The 18,659-nt window shown below is 31.7% G+C and overlaps 2 protein-coding genes across 3 annotated transcripts in view; one reads left to right on the top strand and one right to left on the bottom strand.

Moving 5' to 3' along the window:
* LOC137250358 (uncharacterized) overlaps window positions 1-9,564 on the bottom strand; it is a 149,198-nt gene extending 139,634 nt beyond the window's left edge. Inside the window, exon 1 of one of the 2 annotated variants that reach the window (XM_067782994.1) lies at window positions 8,270-9,564. In XM_067782994.1, coding sequence (XP_067639095.1) covers window positions 8,270-8,404 — 135 coding nt within the window. In that variant the 5' untranslated portion in view covers window positions 8,405-9,564. The remainder of the gene's footprint in view (window positions 1-8,269) is intronic. The other variant, XM_067782995.1, reaches the window with a different exon arrangement.
* Window positions 9,565-16,879: 7,315 nt separating this feature from the next.
* On the top strand, window positions 16,880-18,315 carry LOC137248196 (uncharacterized). Its single transcript, XM_067779070.1, has 4 exons — window positions 16,880-16,948; window positions 17,040-17,221; window positions 17,332-17,485; window positions 18,084-18,315. Exons 2-4 carry the CDS (start codon window positions 17,120-17,122, stop codon window positions 18,143-18,145), a joined length of 318 nt encoding a protein of 105 aa, XP_067635171.1. The 5' UTR covers window positions 16,880-16,948; window positions 17,040-17,119; the 3' UTR covers window positions 18,146-18,315.
* Window positions 18,316-18,659: the final 344 nt, after the last annotated feature.

Consider the following 18,659-nt stretch of genomic DNA (forward strand, 5'->3'; position numbering starts at 1 on the left):
GTAATTTTTCGGTGGTTTTTAATAAATAATTTCACTGCTCCTCAGTGAAAACTCATCGGCCGAATTTTTTTTTTTTTTTTCAGTTTAACTAAAGCATTATAGAACAATGTGAGAAATAATTCTTAATTGAATGGTTTAACTTCTAAGTATAGTGACTGTGGTTGTCGTTACTTAACGTTTACCCTTTTAAATTTTCTTTGAAAGAAAAATTTGCGGGTATTTGTTAATTCTTGATGGCTTTATATAAATTTACAAATTACTTTAGTTACTCATTTGATTGTATTTTATTTTTGAAAACATATTTAATTACAAATAATCATGATCATTTTAATGTTTTGAATCTTTAAAGAGTATAACTAATCATTAAAATAAAAAATGCATATATTTGAGAGCCCTTCAATTTATGGACTAATTAATGAAAATCTTTGGGAGCTCTTAAAGCTTTTTATTAAAACCTCCATCGAAACAGGCCGTCGGGACCATAAACCATAAATATTTCAGGGAAAGTTTCTCAACATTACTCTCTCATCCCATCCTCTTTCGACAGTGTCTATACTCAGAGAAAAAATCGTTATAACTAGCCTAAAACCAAGAACAACGGGAAGAACATATGGAAGAAAATCTGTTTAGTACGTTCTTTTGTAAGCCGAGAACCATGCCCTTGCTTTGTGGACATATTTATCAAATCCCTCGTTTTCATTTCTTTATTTAGAGTTTTGTATGCTCATTTCAAACACGCTTTTTGCTGAATTCATTTAGTTTTTTCGTTCCCATTTCAAGAACCCCTTGTGCTTTATTTGGGGGACGTCAAGCATTGTTAGGAGGGTGAGAGGGTAGCTGGTGTCTTTGTCGAAATAAGTCGGAACAGGATAATATCACTTCTAGCTTTCTGATACTCAAAAATGTCGCACCCTAAAAGCTAATATATGATCCAATTTTCGTAACCCGAAGTCGCAATGAGTTACATGGTTAAAAGCGATCTCAATTTTGTAAGCAGAATTATTAACAGAAAATAAAAGTGTAATTCATTTTGCGAAGCCTTTTAGCTCAACAAATTTAGCAATTCACAATATAAGCAGGCGTTTTCTATTCTCGAAAAATGTTACCCTCATATTGCACTCCTCAGTTCTTACTTTTGATCTGATCATCTGGCGTTATGCAAAATTTGTAGGTAATATTCTTACTCCGTGGAAAATTTTTTGTGAAAGGAACACACAAACTCACGAGAGAACTGGAGGAACTAACAGAGCGTTATTATTTTCAGAAAAGAAAATGCCATTAGGCTATAAACTTTTATCAAAAATTGTTCGTTTTCAACTACAAAAAATAATAGCACGAAAATCTTGTTTTTGTGGTTAAATTTAGACCGCCATTTTTTCTCTGGGTGTATGATTCTGAGCCCTACACCAGAATAGATATGATAGGAGCCTAAGGACTTAGGTTTTTAGAAATAACGATTCCACAGTTTCGCCTATAAAAATGTAAACTGTGATGCAATTACTAAAGCGCGAATGAGCCTCCTCTACGACAGCTAGTACTTTGGCTTTTTTCCCGTTCATTGTATTACAAATTGTTCTATCTGACTAATGACAACCCATGCAAATTATCTCGCTTCTTGCTGGAATCGAAAGACGTTCTGTAAAATATTTTTGTTATTTGCCATAACACAAATTGGTATCAAGTCAAACAAACTTTAATCACACCAAAATATATATGTATCTTTACAAAACGAAACGCAAGGTAAAATAAATGTTATCTTTGAATATTTAATTTACTAAAAATTGTATCATAATTTCCTCTACAAATCAAGTTTATGTATTTCTGTTACGGTGGAAGAAAAAATATATTTTTTCTCTTATTTTTCGCTTATGCTAACTATCTAGATATACATCTTTTCATACCTTTCTTCAAATGATGTTCCTTGAGCAAATCCCTAATGTCTCAACTACCTTCGTTTTTCATGTCCCTAGCATCAGATTCAACAATACAAATACAAATATTAAAAAAAAACCACTTGAGAACCAGCATTATTTTATTTTTTCTTAACTCACTCGAAGAGCAATGACAAAATAAAGAGCTTTTATGATTTGCCGCCACAATGATTGCAGCAGCAACAAGCGTAGAATGCGAATAGCCGGCAACTATGACCACGCAATGCGGGGCCCATTCAAATGTCAGATGTCACGTCAGTCAGTAACGACAGCTAACTAAAGAAATGGAGAAGATGTTGCACAGCAAACAAAAAATCGAATAAAGAAGAAATATTAAAAAAAAACTTTATGAAAAATAATATAAAATAAGCCTACAGGGGCATTCACTGCCAGTTCGCGCATCCTGTCACTCAAATGCGCCAAACGAATTTTGTTGTCCTTTCACATAATTGCTATCTATTTACCGACTGTCCTATGCCATTTTATCTGACGTTTTTAAGTTTTCTATTATAAAAACTTGTGATTATCATTAAACGCAGTTTTGTGGCAAGGTTTTCGCCTTAAGTTTGGTGTTTTAATGTGGCTCCAGAAGGTTTAGACTTCAAACAGAAATTGGATTTTATTTTTCATGGTGTCTTACGCTAAAATAGGCAATTTATTAAATTTTTAAACGATTGAAGCAAAAAGCACCACCGATGCCATTATGAAATTCCTATGTAAAATCACCCCCTTATTCCGAAAATCAAAGTTATTTTTAATTCTATGGTAAGGTTTTTGAGATATTTACGAATAACCGTTTTTTCAAAAAGGAAAAAAAATTGGGTCCATATATAATCATATATACCTCAAGAACGAATTGAGCAATTCCAAAACGGTTTGAAGCTTTTAAAAGGTAATAAAACTGAACTGTACATACAATACTTTTTGCTAGGCCCTGCAGATTCCAAGATAACGAACAATCATTACGGTTTTTTTTCAAATTTTTTTTTGTAAAAATATAAAAAAATTTGTACTTTGCGATGAAGGATCTCGAAAACTTTTTATTTTTTTGCAGAAAATTTTTCAGACAACCTGCCATAGCTGCGCAGGGAGAACCATTTCGAAGGATGTTAAGCCTTCATCATCAGTACTCTTTAGGCAAGCTGCGTTAACCATTTAGCTATACAGCGGTGGTTTGTTTGACTGACAAATTTCTACTTCTGTTCCTTTTTACCAGCTATATATATTCAGTGTTGCGCCATCTGTTGCAAATCACTGATAATGTTGGATTTGTTTATTGTCAATTACTTTGTTTTGACATTTCCCAAGTGCTCATGGTTTATTACCAATTGTGTTTGTTTTATCGACCTATCGATAAAGTATTCAAGGTTCGAAACGAGCTCAAGGCAAGAACAATAATTTTTTGTAATGATTATTGTTTTTTTAATTTTTTTTTAATTGGTAATTTTTTTTTTATTTTGTTTCTGGAATAGTAAGCAAAAAAATTTTCAGACAACCTGCCTTGAATACTTTACCAATAGGCCGATAAAACAAAAACCATATTTAAGACCCATTTCTCAGTTAACTTTAATACCTATCTGCCCGATAAACAAAAAATGTGTACGAAATTTTTAAATTTACATGAGAATATATAGCCCTAAATCTGAATTCATCGTCCAGTTCCGAACAAACAAGAACGAGCAAATGTAAACAAAAAATTTGTTCTGAATTGAAAGATAAATCCAGCCAAAAAAATTATATACTAATGAGTCACTTATGTATTTATCTAATATACTTTTTATTTTCTTTCAGGAGTAAATATGTCTTTAAAATTAATTTTCTACACTCCCATTTGGCGATGAAAGTGACGAGCATGGCGAAAGGTTTCACCAGCAAATGAAAATGATTGAAGGTCGGTATGAAGGATTCTGGGATGTCGCTAAAATGGGTGACTACTGTTGGTTCCTCATAAGAGAAACCGATCTTAATCTAAACAAGCGCCAAAACAAGACACATAACTTTTTCAATTATAAAATAAGATCATAGCGTTAAGACAGAATCATATATACATATGCTATTATTTGTAGTGTACTTAAGTTTTACTATATGGATATATTTATTTGAATGCTTACAACTTTTGTATTAGTTCATCGATTTTGGTGAATGAAAGCTTATTTTTTTGTAATAAAACAGGCCTTAGAGGGAAAAAAAAAATCTGCAAAAAAATAAAAAGTTTTCGATATCCTTCCTCGCAAAGTACAAATTTATTTACATTTTTACAAAAAAAATTGCAAAATTCGTAATGATTGTTCGTTATCTGTGAATCTGCAAAAAGTGTTGTTATAGCAAATTTTATTGTCTTTTAAAAGCTTCAAACCGTTTTGGAATTGCTCTATTGGTTCATGAGTTATATATGATTAAGTGGACCCAATTTTTTTTTTTTTTAACGGTATTTCGTAAATATCTCAAAAACGTTACCATAGAATTAAAAATAACCTTGATTTTCGGAATCAGGGGGGGATTTTACATAGGAATTTCATAATGGCGTCTCTGGTGCAGAAAAAAAGTTGGAGTTTGTGATCCAGTGTAATTTTTTAAGTATAAATGTATTTCAAAGATCTTTTGGACTTATATGGACAAACATAAATTTTGAGCAAATAATACAAGTTTTTGAAAATAATATATCAACTTTAATATAGTTAATAGTTTAGGGGCGGTAAACAGAGCAGGCTCAGCATATCCAAAAGCGGTTGTAACTATACATAATTACATAGGTCTTTCTTTCTATAAAGTGGTATATGAACAAGCTTCGATCTCGAATAAATAGAATTTGTTGACTAAGTACAACCTCTGGCTATAACTATTTAATCAGACTCTGACGTCTGGAATATATTTAATTTGCGATCATTAACGACAATTATTATTACAGTGCACAATTTTTCAAAAAATTTTAATGTATGTTATATAAAGAAACTGCGAAGGTGTACCAAATTTAGTTAAGTTTAGCCCACAATAGCTGCAAGACCTTCCTTATTCAGAAATCCTCACACTTTCTACAAATACTTGGTCCCATAGCCCTGACTCTAACGCGGAATCTTAAGCACAGAGTTAAAAATCTTTAGATCACATGTAAGACTAACACGCTTCGTTATTCGCATTCTAATATCAACAATTTCATTCTCTCTTAAAGCCCCGTCACATAAGCAGTTTTTGATATAGACGCCCTTAACGCAATGCAATTATGAGTAGATTGCACGTATTTTTATGGAGAGTAGCAGATCGAGCTACACTGGCGCCATCTGAAAAAGTAGCCAACTTGCAAATTTTGTTGCAATCAAAGCATAAGAAGAATTTGACATTTTCTTTGACTAAGGGTACTTTCACACATTCCAAGTGAAATTATTCACATTCGTTGGTAACTTTTCTAACATTTTTCGCAATTAAAAACTACAATTTAACAAATGAATACGACACCAAATATGTTAGCAAGTATTTTTGTTGTATAGGGAGAATGTTTATAACAATGCTTCGCAAAATTTTGTATGTGAATGGGAAAAGCGAAATAAAATTCAGTTGCCAAGTCTGACGTTCCTTCATATTTATAAATGCAACATCTTGGTTGATTGTGGCGATGTTACTGGAATGCAATTAATTGTGCTAGACGCATCTACATTCAAAATTTCATTGTGCCGCGGCCTTTAATATTTGTTCAAAATTTTTATCTTCTCAACTCGTTATTTATATAGAGTAGCGAACAAAAAAGTCTATGGCAATTGTTTTCAAATTTCATCAGTAAAATTCTTTTTTTTTTTTTTTTATTTTCGATAGTTTAAGGAAAAAAATTTATGAATTTTGTAACTGAAACCATGCAAGCAATCTAAAAATGTTTTCGAAAAAGTTCGATAATTCGAGAAAACTTTCGAAGTTTTTATTTGCAGTTTTCTGAGTATTTTAGAGTACGTAGTTTTTTAGCCCAATCAATTTTAGTCTTCTTTAGACAAGATATAGGTCGCTAAAACTTCGCATTGAATTTTAAAAATTTTTTTTAAAGGTTGCAGATTTTCTCATATGCATATATATAAAAAATTACACACTTTGTATTGAGAAAAAACTAAAATACCCTTCGAAAGAAGTGCTGACTCAAAAAAATGTAAGAAACTCCCAATAAAATTTTCGAGATTTTCGAAAACGTTTTTGAGATTGGCTTGCATAGTTTCAGTCACAAAATGCGAAAAAAATTGCAACTTCTAATTTTTAAAATCTCATATAACTGATTTTTTCTTAAAGAAAGCCTTAGCCAAGATCCCTGGGTTTTTTATAATATCGTAATTGTATAGAGGATATCATTTAAATCTTAGCCATTGACAATAATAATAATTTTTGGAATAAAACTCCAGAAAGGTTAAGGCCGTGTCTCCCTTCCAATTTGTGATGCGCTGTGTTTGTATTTGAGCCTACAAGTTGTCCAAAATACATGTTTTATACCGACTCCGAACGTACTGCCTTAGTAAGTTCACTCCAAATTTAAGTTTATAATTTCTTAGAAAAAAGATATTTCTTGCAGAGCAACTTAACGAATGAATAATATTTTGTTTCATCGTAAGTAAATATGGGCACTTTTCTTAAAACTCGCCGTTAATTTTGGAACAGTTTCTCTAGTGACATTCGAGGCAAACTCTTTTCACTTACCCATCAAAGACTTTTGACAACTAGTACAGTTCTTATGATATTACTAATAATATTGTTCCATGTATTGGGAGTGGGCTTGAACTAATATACATATGTTTAAAAGTCTTCTAGCCATTTTTCACTTGCGTTTATTCGCCGCTTCAGTAAGGACTTCAACGACCCTTAAGTAAACATTAAAATTACTATTCACATATTTGGAACGATCCAAGCGAAATCATGCTGTTTCATATTAAACGATTGGAGCGTATCTAAAAAACATTTCTGTCATTTGCGCTCTGGTACATGCATTTTCAGGAGCCAGTTCTATGTTACAGTTCTAAGTATCTTCGAATTAACCTGTAATCAATAAATAGCAGAGGATCTATCCTATCATTCACTTTGACTTATATGCGATGCTATTACTTGGACTGTTCACTCACCCTTTCCTTTGGAATGCATACGTTTCAATATACTATCTCGAACCCAGTTAGAAAAATTTATGCTCAATTACTATCGCTATGAAAGGGTATAACTTTCTTAATCTAGGGATATTGATCTTTCAGTAACTATATTAAAGTTTAAACTGTAATTAAATGATTTAATTTGATTAGTTATTAGTTAGTTATTAAAGTAAACGTCTTCCAAACGGGGTCGCCCACAGAAGTGATTCCGCAAACACTTTGAGTGTAGTTATGCCATGAAAAGCTTTTCATTGAAAACTCATCTGCCTTGCAGATGCCGGAAAATTAAAAGGAGCACGACGCAAATTGTAAGAGCAGCTCGGCCAAATCTCCGCAAAGGTAAATCGCGCCAAGTATTTATTTTTTTATCACACCTCTTTATGAAATACAGATTTTGTCTTGCGGACTGTGTAAATCTCACACTTTCCGACCATTTATAATTCCACGTTTAACAGCTAGAACAGTCTTTAGTGCCATGCTATAAACTATTAGCTTAGCAGTAAAATCCTAGTAGGTAACACATTTTTAGCGCCATAAAATGGGATAGCCCAGGTTTTTTGTTTTTTCAATTTAGGCTTAACAATTGGTTGCTGATTTTAACCAAATTTGAAGCTTTCTAGATATCTTTTGCCTCCTAAAATGAACATATGGGGGTTTGATATAGCGCGTACAGATTTAGAGTGAATGAAGCCTACGACAAATTTTCTTAAGTATGTTGATGTTAATTATAACTTCACTTGAGTCCGGGACTTTTGGTTAGTTAGGGCAGCACACTATCTCTATAGTTTTGGATAAGTTGTATCTACATACATACATAGATTTCTCTCAATGTTGCTTCTGTATCGCAAATGACACTATGATGATATACTATTTCTGCGAAATTACTCTTTGTTACGTTCGCATACGAATGTTGTGAAATTTATTTCAAATGCAATTTAAAAGCTATATTAATCAAAGTTTAATAAATAGTCGTTTAAAGCTAAAACTAATGAATCAAAACATATTTTTATAACAAAACTAAAGTCATTCGTTGAAGTTGTCATTGCTAAAAGTGCTCACTTGCTTTCTTCTCAACTATGTATTTCGACTTTTTAACTTTGTTCATTTTCTCTATCTATTCCTTTGTGCCAACGTTGTTTGATAAACGTGATTTTGCTACGCTTGCTGCTTAATTTTTGTTGCATTTCTTTGTTTTGTTTTTGCTCTTTAAGCTTTCTTCACAAAACTCACCTTTTGATAGCAACTTTGGCGACATCTGAAGAGATCCTTAGAGCCTACTGTTTCGGCATTTGTAAATCCCAATAGTGTTGTGACAATGAATGCCAACATAAAGAAGGAATTGATTTGCTGCTTTTTGCTAGACATTTTCCCGAATATTAAGACTTAATTTGTGCTTTCGTTATTATTTTCTATTTTAAGTTTATTTAAAAATTGTTTTTTTGCACTTTTAAGAAATTTTAACTGAATTTGCTTTGTTTAGGATACAGTATTTTGTTTTTGTTTACTTTCACGGTGTATTTGCACTTTGAACTGTTTCGTTTAAAGAGTTTTTGTACTCAACACTTTTGATTTGTTATTAGGTATGATTTCGTTAAATTCGTTAAATTTAAAATACAAATATTTTATTAAATTATAAGTTTTTTCGGCTGTTAACTATGTTTTTATGCTTTTCAATTTTGTTAACATTTTTTCTTGAAATTTTTTTCGAAACTTTTTCGGCTGTTAACGTTGGTTTCCTCTTTTCGAAACTTTTAATTTTTTAGAAAAGTTTAAATGTCTTTTAACTTTCGAACTTGTTTTAATAACTTTTTTTAACGGATGCAGTGAAACAAGCCTTCGTATTTGTTTGCAAATTTTTTCATAAGCTTGAGTAGAACTTTTTTAGTTGAAGTTCACAATACATTAATTTAAGTTAATTTGTTCGTTTTTAGCTAGTATATTAATTCTTTCAGTAATTTACACAAAAAATTCGATTTCCAGAAATTTTGTGATCAAAACAATTTTTCGCACTATTTTCTCTACTATTTGTATTTGTGTATATTTTTGACTTTTTGCTTAATATTTTTCAAGATGTGGTTTTCGTATTAAAGCAATAATTTTTGAAAAATTGTACCAGATTACATTTTTATCCAAGTTCACAAATAATCAAAAAAATAATTTAGTTATTTCAAAAACTAAAATTGCACACATTTCACCGTCGCTAAAACATTGCTTTGTGCATTCAATTTTGCTGTTAAAGAGCTTTGGCTGAACATTATTTATGCCGCTAACTTTTGTATCTCTTAGTACGCTGAACGTATGTATGTATGTTTATCTAACAACCACAATTGATTCTGACAAAAACACGCGTTTATTCTTCGCTGAACACGATAATGACGAAAAATACTCCGTTGAATATGAAATGGTATTTGAGTTCATAAAAATATTAGACGTCCGAAGAACTTCACCAAATAATACGCCATTAACTTACGACCGCTCACGACCAACTGAAGCAACTGGCTGCAACGGCAAACAATTTAAAAACTATTCTATACGAAACACCAGTAGACAGACCAAAACGACGACACAACGTACTACACAACCAAAACCAACAAAGGCTACCAGGCAGACAAGGCAAATCACACAGCCAAAGCAATTGCAATGTGACACGACCGAACTGTTTACACATCACAAGCGAACCAACGAAGTATAGCACAAAGCAACGAACGATTGAACAGTTTTTATGCAATCCAAGTAAAATACAAAAACCAAACCGAACCGATATGAGGCGAAGTATTTTCGCAACATCTTATCAACAATACCGAAATATTAAACAGATATTGCAACAAAATAGACCGAAACGTTGCAACAAACCGAAAACCGAGCTATGTACCGAAGTTGGAAAATAAGAAGTAGACCAAGAAGACCGGTTTAGGATGCAACTCTGCTGTTTGTATACTTTTCATACAAAGATACTTGTTTGACAAACTTTTGCTCTCTAAATTATTGTTAGGTGGGGATGGAAAAAGAAAGTAGATACATAGGTTGCAAGTCGCGTGAGCACATCGGAACAGCTACTGTTTTTAATGAAGTAATGTCGAACCAATGTTCAAATTGTTCCAAACATGTGTGGCTAGTTTATGAACTTGTTGGTTTCTTGGGTTGCTAGCATGTTGTTTGCGTAAAACCAAAATAAAACCGGGTAATACAGAAAAGTTAAGTTCGATTGTTCCTTGCAGCTGGGATGTTGAACGAAAAACCGGTTTTGATTTCGTGAAGTTCCAAGTAAAGAGCATGTATGAATGAGCGGCGAATTCTGGTACAAAAATAATGACTGTTCTTTGAGGGGAAAGGCCCAACGAGTTCGGTTATTTTTGATATGCTAAACATGCTCTATCATAAAGCGGTGCTTTTGTTGGCAATTTAGTTATGCTTAAAACTTTTGTGAATATTTGGTGTATAAAGACCAATACACGGCGTTGTCATACACAATACATGAACATACTAGTCAATCCAAATACCAAATTCACTTAAGTATATTGAATCTTAGCGAGTTTCTAACGGAAGAATCAGGTGTGATGACCTACAGATTTCAAATAGTTCAAACAACTACAGGCTCCAAGAAGCTAGTTCCACAGTTGTACTGAGTTCTTATCCCGCAGCGCATCCTACTAACATTTTCGGTTAAAATCTCTCAAAGTATTACCGCTGAAGGTTTTTAAAGCAGCTTTTGCCGAGCTCTGTAATCAAATTAACAACAAACTCAGCATGGAATACTTTTTTGTATACTTAACAGGCTGCACGAAAGCCTAGGAAATTCATATGCAGACTTGATTTCAATGTATGTTAATTATTTTGATTTTATGAAAAATTCATAGTAATTTTTCAAACTAATTTCTTTAATTTTATTAAATGGGTTTTCAAGTTTGGTCTGAAATCGCAAGCAATAAGTCCTTAAAGGAGAAGAGATGGACCCACAAATAAGTATACCGAATATATCAGGTGACGAGCAGAGTTGATTTAGCCATTAGGTGTCCTATGAAAAATTTTTCAGAACCGTGCGGATCGGACTACTATATGTAATATTAATCTATACAACCGACTGCTTTCGTCATTTCTTCCACATTTTAGAAGCTAGGAGCATACGTAAGCGTTTACGTATGTATATGGATAAATATGTTTCATACAGCTAACTTTTCCGATTTTGTGAATTTTTCAAATTTCATCTGACTATTTTACATGAAAGGAAAAAGGCACAGCCGAAGACATGTTTCTTCCATTTTTGTCTTAGTGTTATTTAATGTTATTTTTTATTTTTTTGGTTTTATTTGATTTGATTCTTATTTATAATTTTTCTTTTTTATTTTATTTAATCAATTTGTATTTTATTTTATTTTATTTTATTATATTATTTTATAACAATTTTTGTTGTTATATCGGCCTACTAATTTGTAAGATTGCGAATCGAGCTTGTTATGATACATTTTTTCTTAAATGAAAAAATTTTGAAACTAGAATAGAAGAAAGAAAAAAATTTAGATAGCTGCCAATTATATTATGTACATTATTTTGTTTTATTTTATTTTATTTTATATTATATTATTTTATTTAACTTAATTTTATTTCATATACAATAACTTTTATATTATTTTATTTTATTTTCATTTCTGCTTTTTAACTTTTCTTCCCTTTATTAATTTTGCGAAGTTGGTAATTCAACTTTTTTAACGATTTCCTACTCAACATGCTTTCGTTAATGTATCTACAATATAACTTATTTCGCATCATGTTCGAAGCAAACATTAAATTGTTTTAAGGGGAAATGTTCGAAAATCCTATAGATACAGACATGTATGTTAGACTCGCAAACAAGTCTCTTACAGATACATATTTACGTTTGAAATTTAAAACAACATGTTGTGAAGTCATTTGGAGTCAAATCAGTTTGGTTGAAGAGTTTCGCTTATTACGTTTGGGTTGCGATACTACAAGCCTCATGCAGATATATGTATATATATCGATATGTACATATGTATTATTAAGTACATCTGTATACAAATTTGTTTTTGTTCTAAGAGTTTCTCAAGCGCACGTTGCACGCATTTCCTGTTGATGCCAGTTATTGAAGGTCATTTTGGTTAAATGAGAGAATGAATACATAAGTACATATGACGACACAAATATATGTGTGTTTGTATCTATGTACATATGTGTGTTTCCCAGTTTTTAATAAAAAAAAACGTATAAAGGGAGTTAAAGATTTTGTGCAAATGGCCTAGCATCATTGCATTGCAAACTTCCGTAGCATATTTTTTACAGTACATTAACGAAATACACGGCTTTACATACATGTGCTACATTTTTCAGTGCAAAAACGCAACATCAAAAACCGTAGTTTATCTTTCCTATATTGAATAGCAAATCATCAACTGTCAAAACAAAACAAAAAGTGTGGAAAGAAAAAATGTAATATGCAAATAGTTGCTCACGATCCCTATTTTATGTTTGCTATAGCAACGTTTCGAACGTCAAATACACAAAATTCTGAACTCGCTGTATTCTTAATGCAGTTTTTGACAAATTCTGGAAAAATATTTGATCTAAAACATGGCATGAAATATTTTTATCAAAGTCCTATAAGCGATTTTTAATCAAATTTTTCTAAGGTATTACAAATTGACGGCTGCTAGAAATACATGTCTCGGCTTCTAGTTAAAAACGCCAATAGTTTTTTAGGAAACCCCTAGTTCTATTCTTTTCTTAAATACTTTACCTTTTAGAACTTTTTTCGTGAAACCTTACATATATCATTTCATTTGTTGATAGGTCACATTAGTAAAATGAGGTTTATGATCTCTTATTCAGCTTTAAATGTATTGAATTTTTACGTTTTTGAAACAAAATCTAAACTAACTGATATATTTTCTACATCAGCTGAAATGGTAATTAATTAACAAAAAACTGCAAAAATATTTTCTATATATCGACGGCATGTCACTTTGAAAGTGGTGCCCATATATACCATTAGATATTACATATTTGGAATAATTTCCTAACGTGAAAAACACTTGGAAAAAAGTGTGGCATAAGAAAAGAAGAATTTTAAACTTCCCAACATTTTGCGTAAAATTTGAATTTCTACGAATCCTGCAACATAAAGCCTTCAAAATTAAAAATATTCTCTTTCACATGCTTATTTTTTTCTGTCATTTTTTTAACCTCACTTTTGTCTATTTCCTTTAAATCACACTTTTAGTCAAATATCTATTTATTTGTTTACATATTTCTTTTTTTGTTGAAAATCTATCAATTGTGCAATTTGAACCTTCCTCTACATCCTCTTTCTATAATTTTCTTTTGTTTAAAATTTGTTTTGTTCTATTTCTTCATGATTTCCATGAGCTACCTGCTGCGTGTGGTGGTAGCAATTCTACCGTAAAGTGTTACCAAAAAAAAATATATACATATATATAGGTTGTAGGATAAAAAATTGAGAAAGAGAAAATGTTGACAAAAAATCTTAATCGATTTCACATCTACTACTTCGTCTGTTCTTAACTACCTGTTCTACTTTGAAGATTAAAAAGATACATCATGCGCAATTGGACCAAAACTGGTTTCGTTGCCCGACAGTTGTCCATTTCGATCTCAATTCTTAGAATGTCAATGCTTATTGTTTTTTGTGTTTTTTATTATTGTTTTGGCATTCTTAGTTTTACTATTATTATATGTTTACTACCTTTTTACTGACGTTGGATCTTGCTATGGCTATGCATAAGTTTGTCAGGATGTAAGTTTCTTTTATTGTCTGCTGCTTTTGTTTAATTATGCGGCGTTTATTTTCTTTAGCAATAATCGAGGTTTGAATAAACCATTTTTTAATTTAAACAAAAATACTTATATTATCGGCTACTACTTATTTATGTATAAACATGTAAGGGCTACGAAGTTCGGGTGTAACCGAATATTAAGTACTCAGCATGAGCTTCAATTGTACAGTTCTTCCTCTTACAATAAAACTTGATAAGTGACATATTATTGAAACAAAACAATTTTTGCTAAGATCTACTTTATTATTCTAATCTACGACTCTTTTAAATTTCTTTAGTATAAAAGGTGGTGTGGTCTTTAACCGATCCCGTCCATTTTTACTAGAAATATTTCCTGCTATAAGGAGAATATGTATGTGTACCCAGTTTTATTACGATATGTTAATTTTCCTTCGAGTCATAACTAGCGAAGGATTTTAATATTTTCTATATTTTTGTTATAATTCCATTTAGAAAGTAAATTACCATTAATATTAAGCTCTTTTTCGCAAATGTATAGCTTATTATATTCTTCTGCGACCCTTTTAAAAGTAGTTTATATAAATGTGGCTGGTCCTTAACCGATCTCGGCCATTTTTTTGGAAATATTTCCTGTTATAACAAAAATACGTATACCGAATCCTATCACGATCCGGTAATTTTTCTACGAGTTATGGCTCCCGAATATAGGAAATTGCTTAGTTATAAAAGGGGCGGTGCCACGCCCATTTTCAAAAACTTTAATATTTTTTTTTATTTCTTGTTATGATTCCACTTGGGAAAACAATTATGGTTTATATAAAGCTCTTTTTTGAAAGATATAGCTTACCTTATTCGTCCACTCCGCCTTAAAAAATCTTTTATATAATTGTAGGCGTGGTTCCTAACCGATTTCGTTAATTTTTATTCGAAGCATTCCTTATAGTAAAGGCAAGCTCTCTACTGAATTTTGTTATGATAGGTTTAATGGTATATTAATAAAAATAATTTAAGTAATTTGAAGAACTGATTTTATCATAAGTGGGTGGTGCCACGCTTATTTTCAAAAATGTTTTTGTCAAGAGTTTCAAATTTCAATAGTCTAGGTATATTATTTATTAAATAATCAGGTTTTTTGTGTTTTCCAAAATGTTATATATATAAAAGGTGGCGTGGTTTTCATCCGATTTCACTCATTTTCAATACCATTCTGTGTCCAGATAAGCTCGTATACCTAATTTGGTGAAGATATTTTAATATTTGCTCCCGTTATCGCGTCAACGGGCGGACGGACATGATATAGGCAAATTTTTTTTTCGATACAGATGATTTTGTTATATATAAAGCCTATATCTATCTCCATTGCTTTATAGCTGTACAACCAACTGTTATCTTACCAAAGTTAATATACGCTGTGTGCAAAGCACGTTGAGTATAAAAATAGCGAGTATTAAAATTTTTAGTATAAGCTATTATACAGGCCTGAAACATAATATAGGTACAGTGGGCAGTTATACCTACAGGGAAAATTCATTTTCACCTTCCACCATACAGAGGCTCATTCTTATCAGCTTGTTTATCCATAAGCTCATTATTTTAGAAATTAGCTGCGCTGACATTCTCAGCTGATTGAATTTTGCTGTTCCTCCTAGAGTATCCAGCCACCATGTACCTTTTCATTTATCCCTTTGTCGTCGAAGCTTTGTTTAAAATGATCCTCTACTTGTCTGGTGCTCGCACTACAATTACTTGTATAGCTTATTTAGTTTTGAATGTACTTCTCCAAACGGACTGTGGTTACTTTCGGAAAAGGCATTACTTCCAGACTATAAGCATTTTTCTTTCAAAATTATATCAGACCCGGCAGTAGTTGTTCTGCCCTAACTTTATTCTATCTGCATAATTTTAAGAAGTTTTTACCTCCTACTCGTCCTCTCATACCGTCTTCCCAAGATCAATTATGACCTCCGTGTTGCAACAACAAGCTGACTGCATATTACCTGTGTAGCCTCAGTCCTACTTAGTCAACGATCGCCCAGGTTTTTCTCTTGCAGACGACTCGTAAAAATAATATCGGCATATCCGATCTTTCTGGGGATATCAAAGTACATTTTACTAGCATGGCATGGCGCTGTACATATATACACCACTATGTCTGGCTGCCGCCTTGTTTTGATGGTAGCGTCCCAGCAAAAAATCGGTAATCGCTACTAAGGGTAATCTCTTCTAAGGTAATATCTTCTAAAGGTAGTTTCACTTCACCAACCCATTGCTGGTAATGCTGCAAAGAATCGCTATTCAGCTCGAAGTATAATGTATTCTAGAAGGCATTGATTAAAATGCCTTCAAATGATTTCGCTTCTCCTACTCATTTCTGGTAATACATAAAAGAAGCAGAGACGTTGCACGCGCATATTTACACTACCTTAATTTGTATTCGCTTCTGTGATCAATTACGGGTAATGCAAAAAAGCGCAATAGGTAGATAAGTAGAAAAAAATCCTAACTGCCGTTACCTTCTGTGGAAATTTCCATTCGACAACAATCATGTTGGGAATTGTTTAATTCAGTCTGCAATTGTTATCCATGTGTGACGCGTCTTTTATAAGCGATCAAATAAAAAAGTAAGTTATTAAAACAAAATAAAAATGTTAATCAAAACACAATTAAAACGTTTAATAAAAATAGAAAAGAGCGAAATAGACCTAAAATTTAGTGAAAGTGTTGAACAAAATGAAATTAATATAGACAATACTTCGTCAGTGACCGTGAAAGTGTTAAACAAAATGAAATTAATACAGAAAATATTGCGTTAGGAGTGGGACAACATAGTGACAGTGATGAATCAGTGATATTCAGTGTCTGCTTAATGCTATGATGAGCTTTAATTAAAATCATTAAAAACACATAAGTAAATATGCGTTACGAATAAAATTAGTTTCAGTTGTGTACCTATTAATATGAGCAGGAGTGTATATGTATATTAATTTATGTACATATGTATATTAATTTATAAATATATTAATTTAAAAATTGCAGCCACATTATCGGAGATGAATGATAAATAAAAGAGTTAAAAAATACTGCCGTAGAAAAAATTATGCAATAGAGAGTCTTAAATCTGAAATTAATACAAACAAAGGTAATTTTATGACAATTGATGTTAAAACCTCACTTTTCTATTATATTCTATATTTATTATTTTCTATAAGAACAATATGTTTTTTTCGCAGATACTTACAACTTAAATTTGGAAAGTATCAAAAGCATATTAACAGAACAAACCATCATAAAACAAACTTTGAGCGACAACATGTACCTGGTACCGAAATTTGCCTCAATGTTTCCCATAAAAACACAACCAGAACTGGACGTCATTGAGTCATTCATTTGTGCAGAAAATCAAAATCAGATGGTAAGACTTATTATCTTTGCTGCTTATTTTTTCTGCCCATATATGCACATAAAAAGTCTAATAAAAATATATTTAAATACTAGTTTATATATATTTTATATTTTTTGCAGGTTGGGACGGTGTCTCAATTTATAAAATCTGGCGGTTTCAAACAAAATTTGCGGTCGATTTTGGGTGAAGATATAATATTACAACATAATATGGATGGGAAACAAGGGAAAACGCCAATACTTCGATACGCGAAACTAATGAAATTACTTTTTGGTAAGTATGTTTAAACAATGTAAATATATCAGTAAATTAACACCCTTTAGGCTCATTTACACGAGTCGATTTTCTATTTAATTTTTGTCGTTCGACTGCGTTCAACCATCAAATACATGCTTTTTATCAGTCGAATTGCTATTTACACAAAGGAACGACAAAAATCTACCAGAAAAATCGACTCGTGTAAATCAGCATTTAGGCACAGTTTTTCAGTGCAAGTTTAAACTACAGTCAAAGTTGACTAGAGTTTAATCCTGGCAGTATTGCCGCTTAACCTAAAATGATGTTATGGAAATGAACATAATGGCAAGGTTCAACTCTAGTCAACTTTAAATGTAGTTTAAACACGCACTGAAAAACTGAGCATTGTTCTGGCATGGTTATAGTTTAATGACCACCCTGGTTACAAGAAAATTTACAATCTTTTGGTGGTCTATCTGCAAAAGTTTCTAAATAGTAATGTTATCAGAAGATAATAAGAGTGTAACCATGGCAGAATAAGGCGGTAAGTCGAGTTATTAAAGACATTACAACTCACTTTTTAAAAGATGTTTATTTTATATATGTTTACAAACTTTTCATATTTTTATTTCAGAAGCTGCTCACAAGTTGGCAATAGGGGAAAAGAATGCAAAGACCAGCTGCGACACGCAATAAAGGCCATAAAAAACCGCTACCACAAGGCCTCATGATTAAAGAGAAAGCACACCGAAGCTACTCCCGAATAAAAGCAACGAAATAAAGACAAATTAATGTTATGCTATAAAATGTTTAATTTAAATAAGTATGTATGCAAGACTAAATTTTATTGATATACTGCATACAAGACTGAATTCCTAAAATTTTTTATTTTCTGTAACAATCAGGGACACCAATGATTTTTTTTTTTTGTTTTACTCGAGAATGAGTTATTTATTTTATTGATATACTGAATACAAGACTGAATTCCTAACAATTTTTATTTTCTGTTACAATCAGGGACTAGAAATATTGATTATTTTTTTTGTTTTACTCAATAATGAGTTTTTTATAATAAAACTAAAAGAGTCATATATCCTGAACTATGCTGAGTTTCGCCTCAAATATTTGAACGAACACCCTCTTGCTCTGAAGTTGCTGATATCAAAGATAAGTTATTGAAAATGCTACTATAAATGGCGGAAAATCGGTA

The sequence above is a fragment of the Eurosta solidaginis genome, chromosome 4 (assembly GCF_040869045.1).
Source record: "Eurosta solidaginis isolate ZX-2024a chromosome 4, ASM4086904v1, whole genome shotgun sequence".
Taxonomy (NCBI): Eukaryota; Metazoa; Arthropoda; class Insecta; order Diptera; family Tephritidae; genus Eurosta; species Eurosta solidaginis.

Coding starts and splice junctions, on each gene's coding strand:
- LOC137248196 (XM_067779070.1), top strand. CDS start 17,120: ATGTACCTGGTACCGAAATTTGCCTCAATGTTTCCCATAAAAACACAA. Junction 17,222..17,331: donor CAGAAAATCAAAATCAGATG/GTAAGACTTATT, acceptor TATTTTTTGCAG/GTTGGGACGGTGTCTCAATT. Junction 17,486..18,083: donor ACTAATGAAATTACTTTTTG/GTAAGTATGTTT, acceptor TTTTTATTTCAG/AAGCTGCTCACAAGTTGGCA.